This window comes from Anguilla anguilla, chromosome 10, assembly GCF_013347855.1.
Source record: "Anguilla anguilla isolate fAngAng1 chromosome 10, fAngAng1.pri, whole genome shotgun sequence".
Taxonomy (NCBI): Eukaryota; Metazoa; Chordata; class Actinopteri; order Anguilliformes; family Anguillidae; genus Anguilla; species Anguilla anguilla.
The window spans coordinates 2,910,281-2,927,780 of NC_049210.1; the positions used below are offsets into that span (position 1 = coordinate 2,910,281).

At 54.2% G+C, this 17,500-nt stretch overlaps 1 protein-coding gene across 1 annotated transcript in view; it reads right to left on the reverse strand.

The window, feature by feature from the left end:
* Window positions 1-17,500, reverse strand: part of smtnb (smoothelin b) — a 74,118-nt gene that overhangs the window by 21,423 nt on the left and 35,195 nt on the right. The window contains 5 exon segments of the mRNA XM_035380257.1: window positions 2,152-2,225; window positions 5,570-6,277; window positions 8,594-8,648; window positions 10,085-10,743; window positions 16,002-16,101. Coding sequence (XP_035236148.1) covers window positions 2,152-2,225; window positions 5,570-6,277; window positions 8,594-8,648; window positions 10,085-10,743; window positions 16,002-16,101 — 1,596 coding nt within the window.

The following is a 17,500-nucleotide window of genomic DNA, read 5'->3' on the forward strand; positions in this document are numbered from 1 at the left end:
ACAGCAACGCAATGTAAATATTTACGGTAAACACGACCGAGAAAGGGCACGCCCACCGACACGCGTGAGAGAAACGAAAGTCAGAACAGCGGCTTGCACAGGGCACTGCGCAGGGCACACTGGACACGACGCTGGGTCCGACGCAGGCTGAACAACGTGCAAAACCAGCAGACCGAGCTTCGGTCATGTGACCTTCCTCCATACGGCCGGTTCATTTGCATAGCCTGCCTGGTATCGCACAGCTTCTTAGAGCTCACGCAAAGTATTACATTACAAACCCCTGTGCCTACGTACAGTTACATGTGGTACTGTAGCACACATGGACACCCACACGCACACACACACACTCACGCACGCACACACACACACACACAAGCAGACCCGCATGCACGCACACACACCTCCATACGGCTGGTTCATCTGCTTAGTCTGCCTCATACCACACAGCTTCTCAGGGTTCAGCCACTGCGTAGCCACTCGCAGCGAAACGATTCGCGGATATATAAAACTGGGGGAAATGGGAGCTCCCGCAGGTAGCCGGTGTGTTAGGGAGAGGTGGGCGGGGCCATGCGATGATTTCGGGTTACACACCACTGTTCTAAGGACCGCAGATGGTCCTGGTCCTGGTTGGTCATTCTTTCGACCCCCTGACTGAACTTACAAACTGACTCAAAGGGCGTAAGAGTTCTGCTGGTTTAAAGAAGGACTGCGGCCCCACTGGGACGGATCAAGGGGTGCTCGGGATTTTGGGGGGGGGAGCAGGGGTAAGGCCATTGCTTTCGCACAACACCCCGCCGGTGTGGGCAGAGTCGGGAGGCGTCCCGGGACGAGATGTTTGTCCCAGAGGAATCCCAGATGGAAATTTCCCCCCCCAGAGAGACCAGATGGGGAGGGGCCATGAATATGGAGTTAAACAGAACAAAAGAACAGAACAAGCAGTGGAAAAAAAGAAGGTGGGGGGGGGATTGGGGAGTGGGATGAGATTCCACCCTTGGAGCTCTCGAACCAGCCACAGAGCATCCATTTAACCTTCCAGAGACACTACTAATCCTTTCAGAACTCCCTCCTTTTAAAAAAAAAGATGTCAGGAGATGGGCTGAGATGGGAATCGGAGAAAGACGCTGTGTTTACCCCAGGAGAAACAGCACGTGCCACCGCCCCCCTCCCTGGCTCCTCCCCCTCCCTGGCCCCTCCCCTTCTCTGAGTGGATTACCCTATAAGGAGAGAGCTGACCGGCTACCCCGTCTCTGTTGGATAAACACTAGGCCACCCTCCGCTCTCTCTCGCTCGCCCTGGGGCCTCTGACACGTGCACAGACCGGGGATACATCACCACTGCAGCGACACCGCATGCCTCCTGTACGCGCGGTGAAAACAGTGTCAGACGCTCCAAACCGATTCAAGACAAATGGCAGAGGAAATCGCAACAAGAGCACGCAAGGGGGGGGGGGGGCGGGGTGTTCACTGTACTATTTTTAATAGCCCTTGAGAGAAGCATCCTTAAACTTAAACAAACCTTTTGAAGAGTTGGCTGTTTGGAATGCTTTTTTCAGAGTTCCAAGTCGGTGTACTAGAACTCTGTTTCTCTCAGCTGCCAGCAGCGATTGTGACATCAGCGTTAGAACGTTCAGTTAAGAACACTCTGATCACACATTTGTGATCTCACACCTTAAAGGGTTAAAACACCAGACTGACTTTAAGGCATGTGCCTGTGCTGTCGTCTACCCGGGACCACAGCATCATTAACTTTCATCATTTATTCCTGTCTGTTTGCAATAACACCTGTTTCTCTGGCTCCGCTGTATGCAGTGCACCTGTCATCCTCAAGGTCTCGTCAGAGTACATCTGCCTACTGATTACAGGGTGCCTCATTGTGACATCACAGCAGCCCACACTTACAGCAGCTCAGTCAGCTTTGTGATGTCACAGTAGCCTGTACCTCACTGCCTCCGTTAGACTTGTGATGTCATAAAAGCCTGAGCTTCACTAGCTCAGTACTTGAGGACTCAGCCAACACTCCCTGCCCGTGGGGGGTGGGATTAAACAGACTAGGCCCTGTCACTCCATTCTTTGTTATCATGCAGTAATGAGCACTCCGTCCCTGTCATTACCGTCGACGCTGTGACTGACAGGGAGAAAAGCTGGGGCGTACCTTGAAGGAGGAGCCAGATGAAAGGCTGGAAGAGGATATCTTGAATGGCGTTGCCCTCAGGCCCAGGGTCAGTTCTATAGAGAGAGAGAGAGAGAGAGAGAGAGTGGGAGAGAGAGGGAGAGGGAGAGGGAGAGGGACAGGGAGAGGGAGAGAGAGGGAGACAGCGTGAGCATATTAGGACAAGCCTATATTGGTCTGTACACCTAATGTTTACATTTAGGTTTATGTGATCCATTGTACATGTTCTTTTCTGTGCTTTGGCAACATAGGATATATCTTGTCATGCCAATAATACATTTTGAATTAGAAAAAAACATTTGAGAGAGAAAGAGAGAAAGAATTTACACATAGACCAATTAAATGCAATATGTATACAGTCAAATGTATATATGAATATAAATACACATACACAGGCTTTATGTTCATATGGACGTTGCAGAGCCAATTACTCACTTACATAAGTTAAGCTGCTGCTATGACGACCAGAGTCACATGTTTAATGACTGAGTCACTGGGAAGGAATCTGTCACTGGTGATGTAAACATGTTCATATCACCCTTCCCCTTCTCCGTACTTACACACACACACACACGCGCACACACACACACACACACAAGCATACCCACATGCACACACAGCACACTATCACACTCGCACACACACACACACACGTGCTCAGACACACACACACACACACACAAACACCCAACCCAGCATGCCAAGCTTACAATGACCCCAAAGTCCAGCCCTAAGTGAAAGCCAATCAGAAAGTCCAGTTACACTCGGTCCTGTTGATGGGATATCTACAGGCAAACTCAATTTCTGTGGATCTGAGAACACTTCAAAGTGCACTTCAATGTTCCAGCGTCTGACTCTACACACTAATCCTGTCACAAAATCGATATTCAGAGCGTCACACCGCGAGCTTTCTCATCAGTAAAGCATGACACGTGTGCTGCGTTGCCTTGCTGCAGTGTGTCAACTGCAGAGCATCCATCAAAGGTAGCTAACCGGATTTAGCTTTAATTATCCCTCCAACTGCCATAACTGCCATAACTGCCATTCGGCCTGGAAGCTCAGCTCCTGAAGGCTGGTGTGTGTGAACTGCCGGAGTGCATAACTGCAGAGGGGAGATCCAGAACGTCAGCTCAAACGCTCAAAGCCAATCACACGGCAGCTCATTAGGACAGTGTGGCCTGGTCCCGAGAAATTCCAAAACTCATTCCTCTGGGAATCTGAACTCAAATCGGTCGGTCCCTCCGGGGGGGGAGGGTGGTAAAATGTCAGAGCTTCAGAAGTCCTGGGAAGGGGGCTCGTGGTCTGTGTTTGTTATGAAGATGACAGAGAGAGTGGAAAGAGAAAAACACACGGACACACAGACGCAATCTGTTGTGGACGGGACCGCTGCAGCTCTGCTGGAATGTGGCATTTTCTGTCCAAAACCTCGCAAGATAAATGATCTATTGTGACACAAGCCGTGCCCCCCCCCCCCCATCCAATCCCCAAATTCACCTCTTCATTCCCCGCTCCCATCCCCCCCCCCCCCAGAACACACCCACGCCCTCTATCACAGTCGGGTCACTGTGCGAGTTCTAATGAAGTCCTCCGACCGGACCGAGACACCAGCGCCTGTTCTGACCCCGTGTACCCCCTCACCCACAATCCCTTGAGGCATCCCCCCCCCCCCCCCTCCACCACCCACCCCCCCCACCCCCCACCCAAAAGGTCCACTGTTTACAGCGAGCGTTCGAAGGTGAAATTACCATACAGGGGTGGAGCAGGGCTGGACCGCAAATATTTACAAGCCCTCCGCAAGACAAGCGCGATGTACCGACCGGAACGCCGAAATTAAGATACGGAGAGGCGTGGGAACGCACAAAAAAACAAAAACGAGTCAAAGGCTTCATTCTCCATCCTGAAGCACCCTGAAGACGGGCCCTTTAAATCAGAGCGCAAACCCGGCGCTGTCCAGAGAGGGCGCTGTCCAGAGAGCGCTGCTTTAAAGCCCTGCGGCGTTCACACTCGCTTTTGGGCGTCGCCTGCCGTCGAGCGGCGTCGCTATCTGACCGTCGCGTCAGAGACGAGCCGCGCACTTCCAGGGAGAACGGGGGAGCCAATGGCTGCAGGCGCATGGGCAACCGCATCACGGGATTCCGTCTTGAAGATGCACAGTGCCCGCAGCGTGCGTGCGTGCGTGCGTTCGTTCGTTCGTTCCTTCCTTTGCTCGTTCGTTCGTTGGCCATCGCCTCAGGTCCGCACTTCTGTTTAGAAAACGACTCGAGTCCTTTACAGGGGTTTTAACAAGCCCAAAAGAAAAAGGCGCACGTTTACCCCCTTGCAAGCCCAGACACCCGCCCGGCTGTCAGCGCTGCTCCAGGGAAGCGCTGATCTGATTTTACTACGCTCCCGCCGAGCGGCTCGAAAGCAGTCGGCCCAGCTGAGCGTGCGGCGACAGCGAATCTTTTACAGTTTCCACTGCGGTCACGTCAGCCCCAGGGGAGAACCGAGCCAGCGCCGGCGCGCGAGGCACAGTCACCCGAGGGTCACGGGTTCGAGTCCTAAACACGGGACGCCTACTCTCCCCGTCTTCGGGTCAGGCGGATCGATCTTAAACTGGAGCGGTGTCATCGGGCCCCAGAACGCACGGTGTAAAGCGTCAGGGGTGCGCACTGATGTTCATTCGAGAAAAGGAAGTGCTTCAGGTGGTCAATCACAGGTGTTCTCAGACTAGACGAATCACAGTGAACCGAAAAACACGACTAAAGTTCAGAAGCACAAAAATGAGCAATCCTGGTCCAGGGGACTCGCGAGCTTTACCTTAAAAAACCGCTACCTTCATTTAGGCGAAGCGGATTAGGGTGTTAAAAGGAACGTGTGCATTTCACTGCTCACGGCTCCTTCAGTGTGCAAACACCAGGTAGCAGGTCAGACGATTAAAAACTCATTTTTCGCGTTAATGATTACACTCCGCACTGGAAGTCTGCAGGGTGCCGGTCCCCCTGCACCTGTCACAAGGTGACTTTCCCATTAGCGCACACACACAGCGCCGCAGGCAAGACACACAGGTAACCACTAACTCACACAATGACCGCTAACTCACAACACCTGCGCCTTCCCCCGTACCTCTGACAGAGAAGCCAGGTAAGCTACGCGTGCACACACTCTAACACACACACGAACACACACTCTAACACACACTCTAACACACACGTGCACACACACTCTAACACACACACTAACACACACTCTAACACACACGTGCACACACACTCTAACACACACACGCACACACACTCTAACACACACACTAACACACACGTGCACACACACTCTAACACACACACCTGCCCCACTGTCGCCCCCCCCACCCTCCCCACAGCGCCAGGTGTAGTCGGGGATCCGGCGGCTCTGCCCTTACCTGCCCGCTGCCCAGCGGCGTTGGCGGTGACCCGGGGGGGCGCGGCGTTGGCGCTGACCCGGGGGGCCGCCACGGTGCCGCCGCTGCGCCCGTCCTTGATCTCGATGGTGAAGAAGGTCTTCATGTCGTCGGCGCGGTCTTCCTCTGCCTCTGCCTGGCCGGTGGCGGTGCTGTCCGCTGCTCCTGCGCCTGTGGTCTGCTCGTCCTCTGAGCCCGGAGAGGGGGGGTCCGGCTTTTCAGCCCGGCCCGGGGCCCCGCCCACCGAGCTCTGCGATTGGCCGGCGGGGGGAGGCTGCTGCTGCTGCTGCTGCTGCTGCTGGGCGGGCTGTCCCTGGAGCACACCCTCGATGCTCTCTGAGGAAGACGAGGAGGAGGAGGAGGAGGAGGAGGAAGGGTAAGACCCGATGCGGGGTCTCCGGGGACCAGCGGTGGTGGCGGTGGCGGTGGCGGTGAGCCCCTCTCGCCTCTCGTCCCGTGCCGGCTCCCCAAACAGCCTGGTCGCCCTGGAGACGGGAGTCTGGCTGCCGGCCTGGGAGGACACCCCGTTTCTGAGGGAGCCGCCCCCCCTCTTCAGGGGCGCCCCCCCGCCGCCGGTGCTGCTGGGGCTCCTTTCGGTGAACTTGCGCACGCGGTCGCGCACGGAGCTGGCCCGCGTGAAGGGGGAGGGCGAGGAGGAGGGGGGGGGGGGCGGGTCTTTCCTGTTGGACACTGAAGAAGCGACAAAACAAACAAAAAAAAAAAACAGAAACGCACAGAGTAAATCAGAGCCACACACACACACGCACACAGCACTCACACTGCCCCTCTGCTTCACCCTCAGCTCCTCTCCTCAATGCTTGCTCTCCTCTGCCCTCCCTTTCCCCTTCCTTCCTTCCCCCTCCCCCTCTCCCACTCCCTCTGCTACTCTCTCTCTCTGTTCCTCCACTCTGAGTCTTGAAAGGATTTCTTGAGTGTTTCGGCGTTTCCCTCGTCCGGTGCGATGTTCCCTTCTCTCGCTGAGGGGTAAACATCCTCTCCTGCTCTCCTGACACGAGTGCCCACACACAGAGCTCCAGCACAGCACAGCACCGCTCAGCTCAGCACACCTCAGCACAGCACCGCTCAGCTCAGCACAGTGCAGATCAGCACAGCACAGTTCAGCACAGCTCAGCTCAGCACTGCACAGCTCAGCTCAGCACAGCGCATATCAGCACAGCACAGTTCAGCACAGCTCTATCAGAGCACAGTTCAGCACAGCTCAGCAGAGCCCAGCACAGCACAGCTCAGCACAGCCCAGCACAGCTATATCACAGCACACCCTCCAGTACGCTCTCCAAACCGTGTTTAAATACATCATTTCAACGTTCCCTCAAAACAAGGGAGATCACCTGAAGCACACTAAGATCTGAGTTTATTCTTCTACCAAAAGTCAAGACTTGCAGATTCTGACCATTTTATTGCATCCAAACATTAACCAGCTGTTTTTGTTTGTCCTATGATTTTGGTCAGTTTTGTTGATCATATCATTTTTTATTTTATTTTGAATCATTTTATCCCTTCTTGGCTGCTGTTGGATCCTTTGTTGTCTTAGTCAAATTGCCCATTGGGGATGATAAAGATCTACTTTCTTACTTTTACTAACTTACTTACTTTTATGTACTTACACTTACTTTTACGTACTTACTTTTTTACGTACGTACTTACATACTGACTGCCTGACTGACTGGGGGATGATTGATAGATAGATAGATAGATAGATAGTTTGAGTGACTGATTGATAGGTGTTATCGCAGCTCCAGATATGCCCTGAATATAAACGCACTAGAGGACCCCGTCGGGGTTTAGCTTAGTGCAGCTAAGTGCGATGCTGCACCCCAGAAAGCCACATCCACCACCCCCCTAAACCTGAGCTATTTCAGCAGAGCCAGAGCCACAGCCAGAGCTTCATATAAAGCAGCTTGTCCAAAAGCATCCACGCGATTTTAACAGCTGTAAACACCAGACACATAAGCTTACGGAAAATAAGCTTTATATGCAGGTCTGGCTCGGGGAAGGGAAGAGCAGAAGGTAACAAAAAAAAAAAAAACAGACACAGAAGGACCGGAGAGGGACAGAACACATAAAGAGAAAAAGAGAAGATGGGGAGGGGGTGGGGTGCGCGGGAGGGGAGGGGGGCGGGGCGGAGGGGGGGAGTAAGGTGCACTCAGACCTTTCTGCCATATTCAGGCAAAAAATCCGCAGCGGTTGCTAGGCAACGGCCGGGTGTTTACCGGAGACGGGGCAGTCCGCTCCAGCAGGCCTGCTCTGGGACAGACCGCAGAGCCCAAATGCGGGGGGGGGCAGGGGGGGCAGGGGGGACAGAGGGATCCTGCAGCGGGACGGTCCCTGTGCACTGTCTCTCCCCCCCCCCCCCACGCCCCTGTGGAGCGGCAGAGGCAGCAGGGCCCTGTCCCTATACGGTCATGCTCACGCAGACACGGTTATCTGGTCAGGGCAGGGCAGAGCAACACGACTCGCGAGGAACGAGAGCTCTTCACCCCCGGGGCGATATCAGAAGGTCACCATCATCATCATCATCATTATCATCATTATCATCATCGTCATCAGAGCTGCTATTAGTGGGGCCACTCTGGAGAGGCCTGGGGGACAGGCATGTGCAGGCTCATCCACATTTATGATCCTCTGCGTCTGTGTGTGCATATGTGTGCGTGTGTGTGCGTGTGTGTGTGTGTGCGAGCGCGTGTGTGTGTGCGCATGGCCGTGTGCGTGTGTGTGTGCACGGCTATCTGTATGGCTATCTGCACGTGCATGAGTGTGTGCATTTGTGTGTGTGTGTGCGCACGGCTGTGTGCATGTGTGTGTGTGTGTGTGTGCGTGTGTGAGTGTGCATGGCCGTGTATGCGTGCGTGTGTGTGTGTGTGTGTGTGCGAACGCGTGTGTGTGCGCGCATGGCCGTGTGCGTGTGCATGGCTATCTGCATGTTTATGTGTAAGTGTGTGTGCATGGCCGTGTATGCGCGCGCGCGTGTGTGTGTGTGTGTCTCACCGATCTCTCTGCCGTTGTGTAGAGAAGCGAAGCGGCCGTCTCTGCCCAGCGAGGTCTGAAACACAAAACAGGGACACATCAGCCACATCAGCCACATCAGCCACACTCACCCCAATCCCAGGGACTCCAGCGACACACACCCTAATCCCCGCACACCAGCACAGCATCGTCAGCATTTAACAGAGCATAACAAATCACCAGACACCCCGGCCCTCACAGCCCAGGACTGCTAGGCCTTTAATCATCACAGTGCCCGCAGGAGGGGGGGGTGGGGGGGGGTCACTGTGCAGGAACACGGTGACTGTGGGGTACGGAGGAGCGGTGGGGTGTCACGGGAGAGGGAGGGTAAGACGGTGCCAGGGCTGCCAGGGTGAAGCGGGTGCCCAGTCCTGGGGCACCTCAACAACCGCACCCGCCAGACACGCCTCGGCCAATCAGGGAACGCTGTGGGACTGTTACGCAACAACGCCCAGGATCGGACGGATGGACGGACGGACAGACGGACAGACAGACGGACGGACAGACGGATGGACGGACGGACGGCGGGTGATGTAATGCACACAGCCGGGTCTTTTAAACTATTCCCCTCCTCAGCGCTGAGCAGCGCCGTGGCAACCATAGCCCCCCGGCCAGAAAATATTCGGTAAACAGAACGGCAGCGGCCCCCGTCAATCTCCCCCACCCCCCCCCCCCCCCCCCGCCCTCTGATTGGCCCCCGTGAGCTTTCAGGAGCTCCTCCATTCGCACGCTGAGGCTAAGCAGAGCTGCAGGAGGCCATCAGAGAGGCAAAAATAGCAACGACGAGCCGCACGAGGGGTCTGGGATGCCTCCGAATGTCCATGAGCGCACCGAACTCCGCGCACCAAACTCCGCGCCCCATGCGACAGGGCCGGGCTCCAGGCAGGTGCGTTTATCACCGTAGCCAGGGAAACGGTGGCCGAAGCAAAGCGCCGCTTTGTTAGCTGGCTCGCAAGCCATCTGTGTGTCTGGAGAGTCGCAAAAACGCAGTCAAACAGTGGGGAATGTCGAAGCTCAACGGCGCCCTCTGGTGACAATAGACGAAAATGGAGGCTGCGCGTCTGTGACAGGGGTTCCCAACGCCGGCCCAGGTGGACAGAAGAGTTTCTACCTTAAAATTAGCAACCAGTCTGGACCAAACAAACCAGGCGAGGTGAGTGTAATCAGGCACTCTGATTGGCCAATTGTGTCAAGTACCAATGAAAACCAACAGACCCCTGCTGTCAACTATGACCAATAAAGAAAGCCCTGATCTACAGGACTCTGTCATTTCAACCCTAATTTGGCAGACTTGACTCTGCTAATTAGCAGCTCAGTGAGATCTCTAGCTGTTGAATGAGGTGTGGCTTTGTTAGGGTTCGAGTGAAAACCTTCGGGACAGTAGATCTCCAGGATCAGGGCTGGGAGCACAGTTGTATGGTTAATAATGTGGTGACAGGCGCAGTGTGCGCTTTCTATGGTGCTGTGCCGTACCTTCTGCTCCTGCGCGCCGTCCCTCAGCTTCGAGCCGCCATTCATCAGGTTGCCATGGGAACCGGGGAGCTTCCTGGAGAGGACGGCCCCGTCGGGCTGCTCGCGGTCGGTGTCCGTGGTGGAGCTGTCGTCGCCGGGCGGGGCCGGGGGCGGGGCCGGGGGCGGGACCGGCCCGAGTTCGGCGCTCTCCGGGTCCGAGTCCGTGCTGGAGCTGCTGCTCGTCGTCGCCACGGCAGCCTGGCCGAACGAGGACACGCCCCGGCTCAGGTCCGAGGTGCCCGAATCCAGCCGTCTCCGTGACGACCAGCTCCCGTCGGACGCCCCGGAGCCGGACCGCTGGCGCGGGAGCGGGCCCAGGCCGCCGTCGGACGTCCCGTCGGAGTCGGCCCTCTGCCTGGGGCGGGGCTGGGAGCCGGCGGAGTCCAGCCGGCCCCGGGGGGCCAAACCCAGGCTGCGCTCTGAAGCCCCCGAATCCAGGCGGGGTCGGGGTACGGACCCCAAGCTCCGGTCAGAAGCCCCAGAATCCAGCCGCTGCCGCTGGGGCGGGACCAGGTCTGAGTCGGAGGTGCCCGAATCCAGCCGCTGGCGCCCCATCAGGGGGGCGGGAGTGTCCTCCTTTCCCAGAGTGTCCAGGACCAGCACCATGCCTGAGTTCGAGTCTGGGACAGAGCAGACGACACCGTCACCACCAGGGGACTGCTCACCACAAAACCTGCTGCTCACCCTGCTGCTCACCACAAACCCTGCTGCTCACCCTGCTGCTCACCACAAACCCTGCTGCTCACCACAAACCCTGCTGCTCACCCTGCTGCTCGCCACAAACACTGCTGCTCACCCTGCTGCTCACCACAAACCCTGCTGCTCACCCTGCTGCTCACCACAAACCCTGCTGCTCACCCTGCTGCTCACCACAAACCCTGCTGCTCACCCTGCTGCTCACCACAAACCCTGCTGCTCACCCTGCTGCTCACCACAAACCCTGCTGCTCACCCTGCTGCTCACCACATACCCTGCTGCTCACCCTGCTGCTCACCACAAACCCTGCTGCTCACCACAAACCCTGCTGCTCACCCTGCTGCTCACCACAAACCCTGCTGCTGGTGCCTGCTAGTGTCCCCGTAAACCAGTGCTGCTTAAACTATGGGTCGGGACCCACAATGGGGCTGCGGGGGTGTATGAGGGGGGTCCCGGAATGAGTTTGTAGTCTGCTAGGCTACGCTAGCATGTGTAGCCAACGGGTCCCTGAAAGGAATTAGACTACAGCCTGCATCTACAGCACTGGCACAAGGACACACGTGTTGGGGTAGAACACTGTGTGTGGATCGTGAGGGGGGGGGGGGGGGGGACTTCAATTGATTTCACTCAGACCATCACACCTATAGCATGGGGCTGGAGGTAGGTTGTTCCTGCAAAAGCGCTATTGGAAACAGAGACTTTAAAAGGCCCTGATGTTTCGTTACTAAACAAAAACTTCAACCAGCTCACTAAATAAAGGCATGATCTTTAAGGGAGAGCACGCAAAAAAACATTCCTGCGGCGTTTATAATAAACTTCACCCTCGGCTCTGTGTTGCGTCTCCCCAGAACACATCTAAATAAAGCGTCTGTTTCCAACCTATTTTCACTGTTCAACGACAACAGGAAAATCAGCTTCGGCAAAAAGGATCACGCTCTTAAAACAGAGAGAGAGAGAGAGAGAGAGACCTAACTTCTTGGGAGAGTGACTTCTGAAAGACAGCCCAAGAGCAAACACACACCACTCAAGACGCACATTTTCTCAGATACATCAAAGGCAGTTATTATGGTCAACATAATAATTGTGTTTTCAAGACGTTCAATCTTCAGACCACATGGTCCTGTGCCACATCTGGTCACACGTTGCTGTTGAACTTGACTGACAGTGGAAATGAATGGTTTCCCAGGCCAGTGTTTGAGCAGGACCTCAGTTATATGTGCTCAGTCTCGATGGGGGGATAACGGCTTAGCAGGGTGTGTGTGTGTGTGTGTGTGAGTGAGGGTGTGCATGTGAGTGAGTGAGTGTATGTATGTATGTGAGTGTGTGTGTGTGTGTGTGTGTGTGTGTGTCTGTGTCTGTATCTGTGTGTGTGTGTGAGTGTGTGTGCGAGTGATTGTATGTGTATGTATGTGCATGTGTGCCTGTGTGTGTCTGTATGTATGTGTGTGTGTGTGTGTCTGTGTGTGTGTGTGTGTGTGAGTGTGTGTGCGAGTGATTGTATGTGTATGTATGTGCATGTGTGTCTGAGTGTGTATGTATGTGCATGTATGTCTGTGTGTGTGTATGTATGTGCATGTGTGCCTGTGTGTGTCTGTATGTATGTGTGTGTGTGTGTGTGTGTGTGTGTGTGTGCTGGAGGGGAGGGTGTTTCCTCAAGGTGGCCTCTCCACGACGCCTTGTCCAGATGCAGAAAGAAAGCGGACAAGGGGCAGGAAGTGTTAAGCGGACACAGGAAGTGAGGGGGGGGGGCATGAGACAGTATGACACCCTTAACAGATCCGCCCGCTCCCCAAAACTCCCTCATTCCACCCTCTCCCTCAGGAAACCACACTCCAAACACTGCTGCCCACTTCCTCCCCTCCCTGGGCCTGTCCCTCCCTCACTCGCACACACACGCTCTCGCACACACACACACTCTCACACACACACACACACACACACACACACACACACACGCACACTCACTCACACACACACTCACACTCTCACACACACACTCACTCACACACAAGCACACACACACACACTCACTCACTCACACACACACTCACACTCTCACACACACACACGCTCACGCACAAACACTAACAAACGCACTAACACACATTCACATACGTACATACACACACACACACAGATACACACTCACACTCACAAACACTCACACTCACACACTTACACACACACACACACACACACACACACACACACACACTCACACACTCACACACTCTCAGGCTTAACACACACTAGCTCCACGGTAGCCAGCATTGGGGGCTAGGGGGGAAAGACAGGTGGAGCCGTGTGCGACAGCCGGGAGGCCGTCTGACCACAGGGGGAAAATGCAAACAGGGCCTCACTCCACTCTCCCAGATTTGACTGGCACTTCGGCCGCTTTGGTTACCACTGATGGACGGCTGCAATCCACTCTCCATCAGTGATTTGACTGCAGTCTCGCTTATCTCTAGTGAGGCTTTCAGTCATTTTAAACGCGACTCCTGTATCCCACATTGGCTAAACGAATCAGCTGATCGGCTAAATTGCAAATTTGTAGTGTTATGACGTTCTGACCACGTCAGGTTTGGGTCGGTCATATCAGTGCCTTACGCTCTCTTCATTGTGTTCTCCGTCGCCTGTTGTGGGGGGAATTCTGGGTAAGCTCTCACAGCAAAAAAAAAAAAGAAAGGAAACTTTGAATAATGCAAGAGTGGGTCAAACCCGTGTTTGCATGCTGCACATACAACCTCCTCTGCCTACGACAACACAAACAAAAAAAATCCCCAAACGCAGCCAGGAGCCTGGGCTCAAAACGACACTCCCTGAGGAATTTCGCCTACATCACGCATTCCAGCGACCGACCCCAAACGAGCGGTTTCCCCAAATCAAGGCCTTCTATTCCAGCTGTGGCACGCTGGCGAGACTGTGTGCCCCCCCACCCCCCGCCCCCCGCCCCACCAAAGCGCCCTCCTTTCATCCTTTCTTTTCTTTCTTTCTTTCCTCCCTCCCTCTCGTGCTTTTTTTTTTACCCTGCCTTCTCCTTGGATCTTCTGTCAGAAACGCCCGCTCCTGCTCTGACCCCCCCTCCCACCGCACCCCCACCCCAGCCCCCCCCCACCACCATCCTGTCCCAGCCACGGACTTCCTGTGTCCCTCTTCTGCACGCTCGGGGTCCGTAACAAAGAGCGGGTTCCCAGAATTCAGCAGCCGCCCGAGCGTCGCTCCCACCGGCCGCCCCAAACTGCAGGGCGGAGGAGGACAAGCCGGGGGGACAGGGGACGGGACGGGACGGTGTATTTTTGGGAGGGCGAGAAAGTGGTAGCTGATGTTCTATTTGGGGGCCACTTTAGGTGAGGGGGGGGGGGGAAGTAATACGTCCCAGATGGCTTCCAAAAACATGCATGAAGGGCAGGAAACCCACAAAAAGAAAAGCCACAAACTGAACTAACACACTGGAGGGACTGAGGTGAACCCTGCAGTACGCTCCGCTGCCACACACACACACACACACACACACACACACACACACACAGACTGACTGGCCAAAGAGTTCACCCAGAGCTCAGTGTGCGCTCCTGTTCTGACCTCTAAGAACACCCAGGCTTTAACCACTTTTTTTTTTTTGGAAGAAAGAGCAGGCTTTTCGGAATGTTCTCTACAAAGTCCTAAAGGCAGTGTTCAGGAACTCAGTCACTTGCTGTCAGTCCCCAGTAGCGATTGTGACATCAGCATTAGAATGTTCCAGTTAAGAGCGTTCTAATCACACGTTTGTGATCTTACACCTGGTTTAAACGGTTAAAGTACAGGCTTGGGGGCTTTGGAGCTCTGAAGAAATTTGGACCACCAGGTTTCTGCATGGTTTTCCACAGTCTCCTCTAATCTGCTCCGCACCCCTAACAGCTTTTGAAACATGGCACATTTAAAATCAGTCTGCCCCAATGAAAACCAAAAAAACACACACACACACACACACACACACACACACGTTCTTGTTTATTTATTTTGCCCGATCTTCATTCTCTCTCTCCCGGTCCAGAGAACCTTGGCTGGGTCTGTACATTCAGCCACAAAAACATTCCGCTTTTATTGGCCCCTTTTTTTACTTTCAGGTCTGTTTTTAATTTGCAGCACCGGTGAATGAAGTGACTGAGCAAACACCCAATTACACAAAATCCCACAACTGTTTTAAAATTTTTTTTTTTTTTTTTTTAAACATAACGGTAGAAAATAACAGCTGAGTGAATGAAACCCTTCTCAAACTCAGCCTGACCCCTGAGGTGGTAAAACGGGTTTACTGGCAGGCGCCTATTTTTGCACACAGTTAAGAGGAAATTGAGTTCGGCTCAGCGGGCTGCGAGCGCCATTGAGTGGACGCTGGGCGCGCGGTCGGACGTCATACTTGGGAAGCCGAGCGTCAATATTTTCACAGGTATTACAGCTTACCTGGCCAAACAAGGCACCTGAGGCCAGAGCAAACAGCAGGTAGTCTAATGAACAGCTTTGAATTTGTACAGTACACTGAGTGAGCGTATGCGTGTCTGTGTGTCTGCCTCTAACTCTTTCTCGTCCCCGCAGGGTACAGTTCTCTTGGAAGCACAGAACAGGGCAAAACCATTTCAATTTAAAACAGCGCCCCCTACTGGTTTCCCTTGCTTTGCAGATAGAAACTGTCTATGCCAGTGGTAACCAACCCTGTTCCTGCTGCTCTACCATCCTTATAGGTTTTCGTTTCCACCCTAATTTAGCACACCTGACTCTACTAATTAGTAGCTCAACAAAGATTTCTAGCTGTTGAATGAGGAGTGCTTTGTTAGGGCTGGAGTGAAAACCTACAGGACGGTAGATCTCCAGGAACAGGGATGGTTACCACTGGCCCGTGGCAAAGCAACCACAGCACAACCGTAAGTCTTTCTTCAGTACTGATCACAATGGAGGAAGTAGTGCAGCTAAAAGAAATGGGTTTGAAGCCCCAAAACTTTCACATTCAAATCCCACGCTGGGCTCTACACTGTGGTATTGTTGAGTAAGGCAACTTCACCCCAGTGAACAGCCGCAGCAGTTACGCAAACAGCCTTTGAATACGACTCCCGCTGAGCACATGAATAAGTAAAGGACGGCGGGCAGGCTAGCCGCTAACGAACGGCGCTAACGAACGGCGCTATGTGCGAGCGGACGGGCGACTCACCTGCGCGCTGGAGCTCTCTGCTCAGGGACTGCTGGCTTCTCAGCTCCCGAATCTGTGACCGGATCTGCTCTCGCTCCCCCAGGCTGTCTCTGGCACGGTCCTGCAGCGGGGGGGGAGGGGGGGGTAGAGGGGGGGGTCAGAGAACAGGCAGGAGCCAGTTACAGTTTCACACATTTAAACTGCCAGCGTGTTTTTCACTCACTAACCAGAGTTTAACCGCCACCCCCCCCCCGCCCCCCCACCCCCACACTCCCCCCCCCCGTCGGGCGGCCAACGCCGAGCACAAAGAAACAGACAGGGATATCCCGCAGACAGAGGCAGACAATACAGCACTACAGGATGCCCCCCCCCCATCAAAGGCAAGTTCAAATGAAGGTCCACCCTATCCCCCCCAAAATATATACACATGCGTGTTCACACAGACTTCAACTAAGACTCCCCCAGACAAAGACCTGCTCAGATTCAGACTCACTCAGACTCATTCTGACTCATTCAGCCTCAGACTCACTCAGATTCAGACTCACTCAGACTCATTCTGACTCATTCAGACTCAGACTCACTCAGATTCAGACTCACTCAGACTCATTCTGACTCATTCAGACTCAGACTCACTCAGACTCAGACTCACTCAGACTCATTCTGACTCATTCAGACTCAGACTCACTGAGAGTAAGACTCATTCAGACTCAGACATCCTCTCCACTACGTTGGGATGTACAGTCTGGAATACTCGGGGGAGAGGGAGAGAGAGAGAGAGAGAGAGAGACTCATACTGCCACTGAGGCTTCTGTTACTGACCCTAACCTACAGCTGAGGAGGATCAGCTGTACAAACACCCCCCCACACACGCAGACACAGACAGACACACACACACACACACACAGACACATACACACACACACCATATGTATAACACACATTTACACATTACATATAACACACGTATGCACACACACACACACACACACACACACACACAGATCCCAGTAGTAGCTATGGGCACCCATAGGGCCGCCATGGCGGCTGCTTTTGATGGGAGATGTTTAGGGTTAGGGTGAGGGTGAGGGTTAGCCTCCATTAGGATAAGGGGCGCAGCCCAGCTCTCCCCACACGCGAGCCAGTAGCTGATAGACAGGGCTTCAGACTTCAAAACGTCAGCGATACCGCGAGCGCAATAAACCTTTTCCGCCATAAACGCGGAAAAAATGGGTCAAGCTCGCTTAGTTCTGGTCTTTCGCGGTTTTTCCATCATCTGTGTTTTTTTTTTTTTTTTTTTTTTTGCGATGCCGTATCGAGTTCGCCGAACCAGCCGGCATTACCAGAGCAAAGTCCGGAGAAAAACGAAAGCCGCGTAACTATGGCGATTACATCATCTCCCTCACTAAAGTCAGGAAACAGACACCAAGAGGAGAGAGAAGAGGACAGACACACCTTTGTCATCCAGGAGCAAGCAATGGCAGGCAGACAGGAAACAGGGAACCTCTTTTTTAACACAGAGA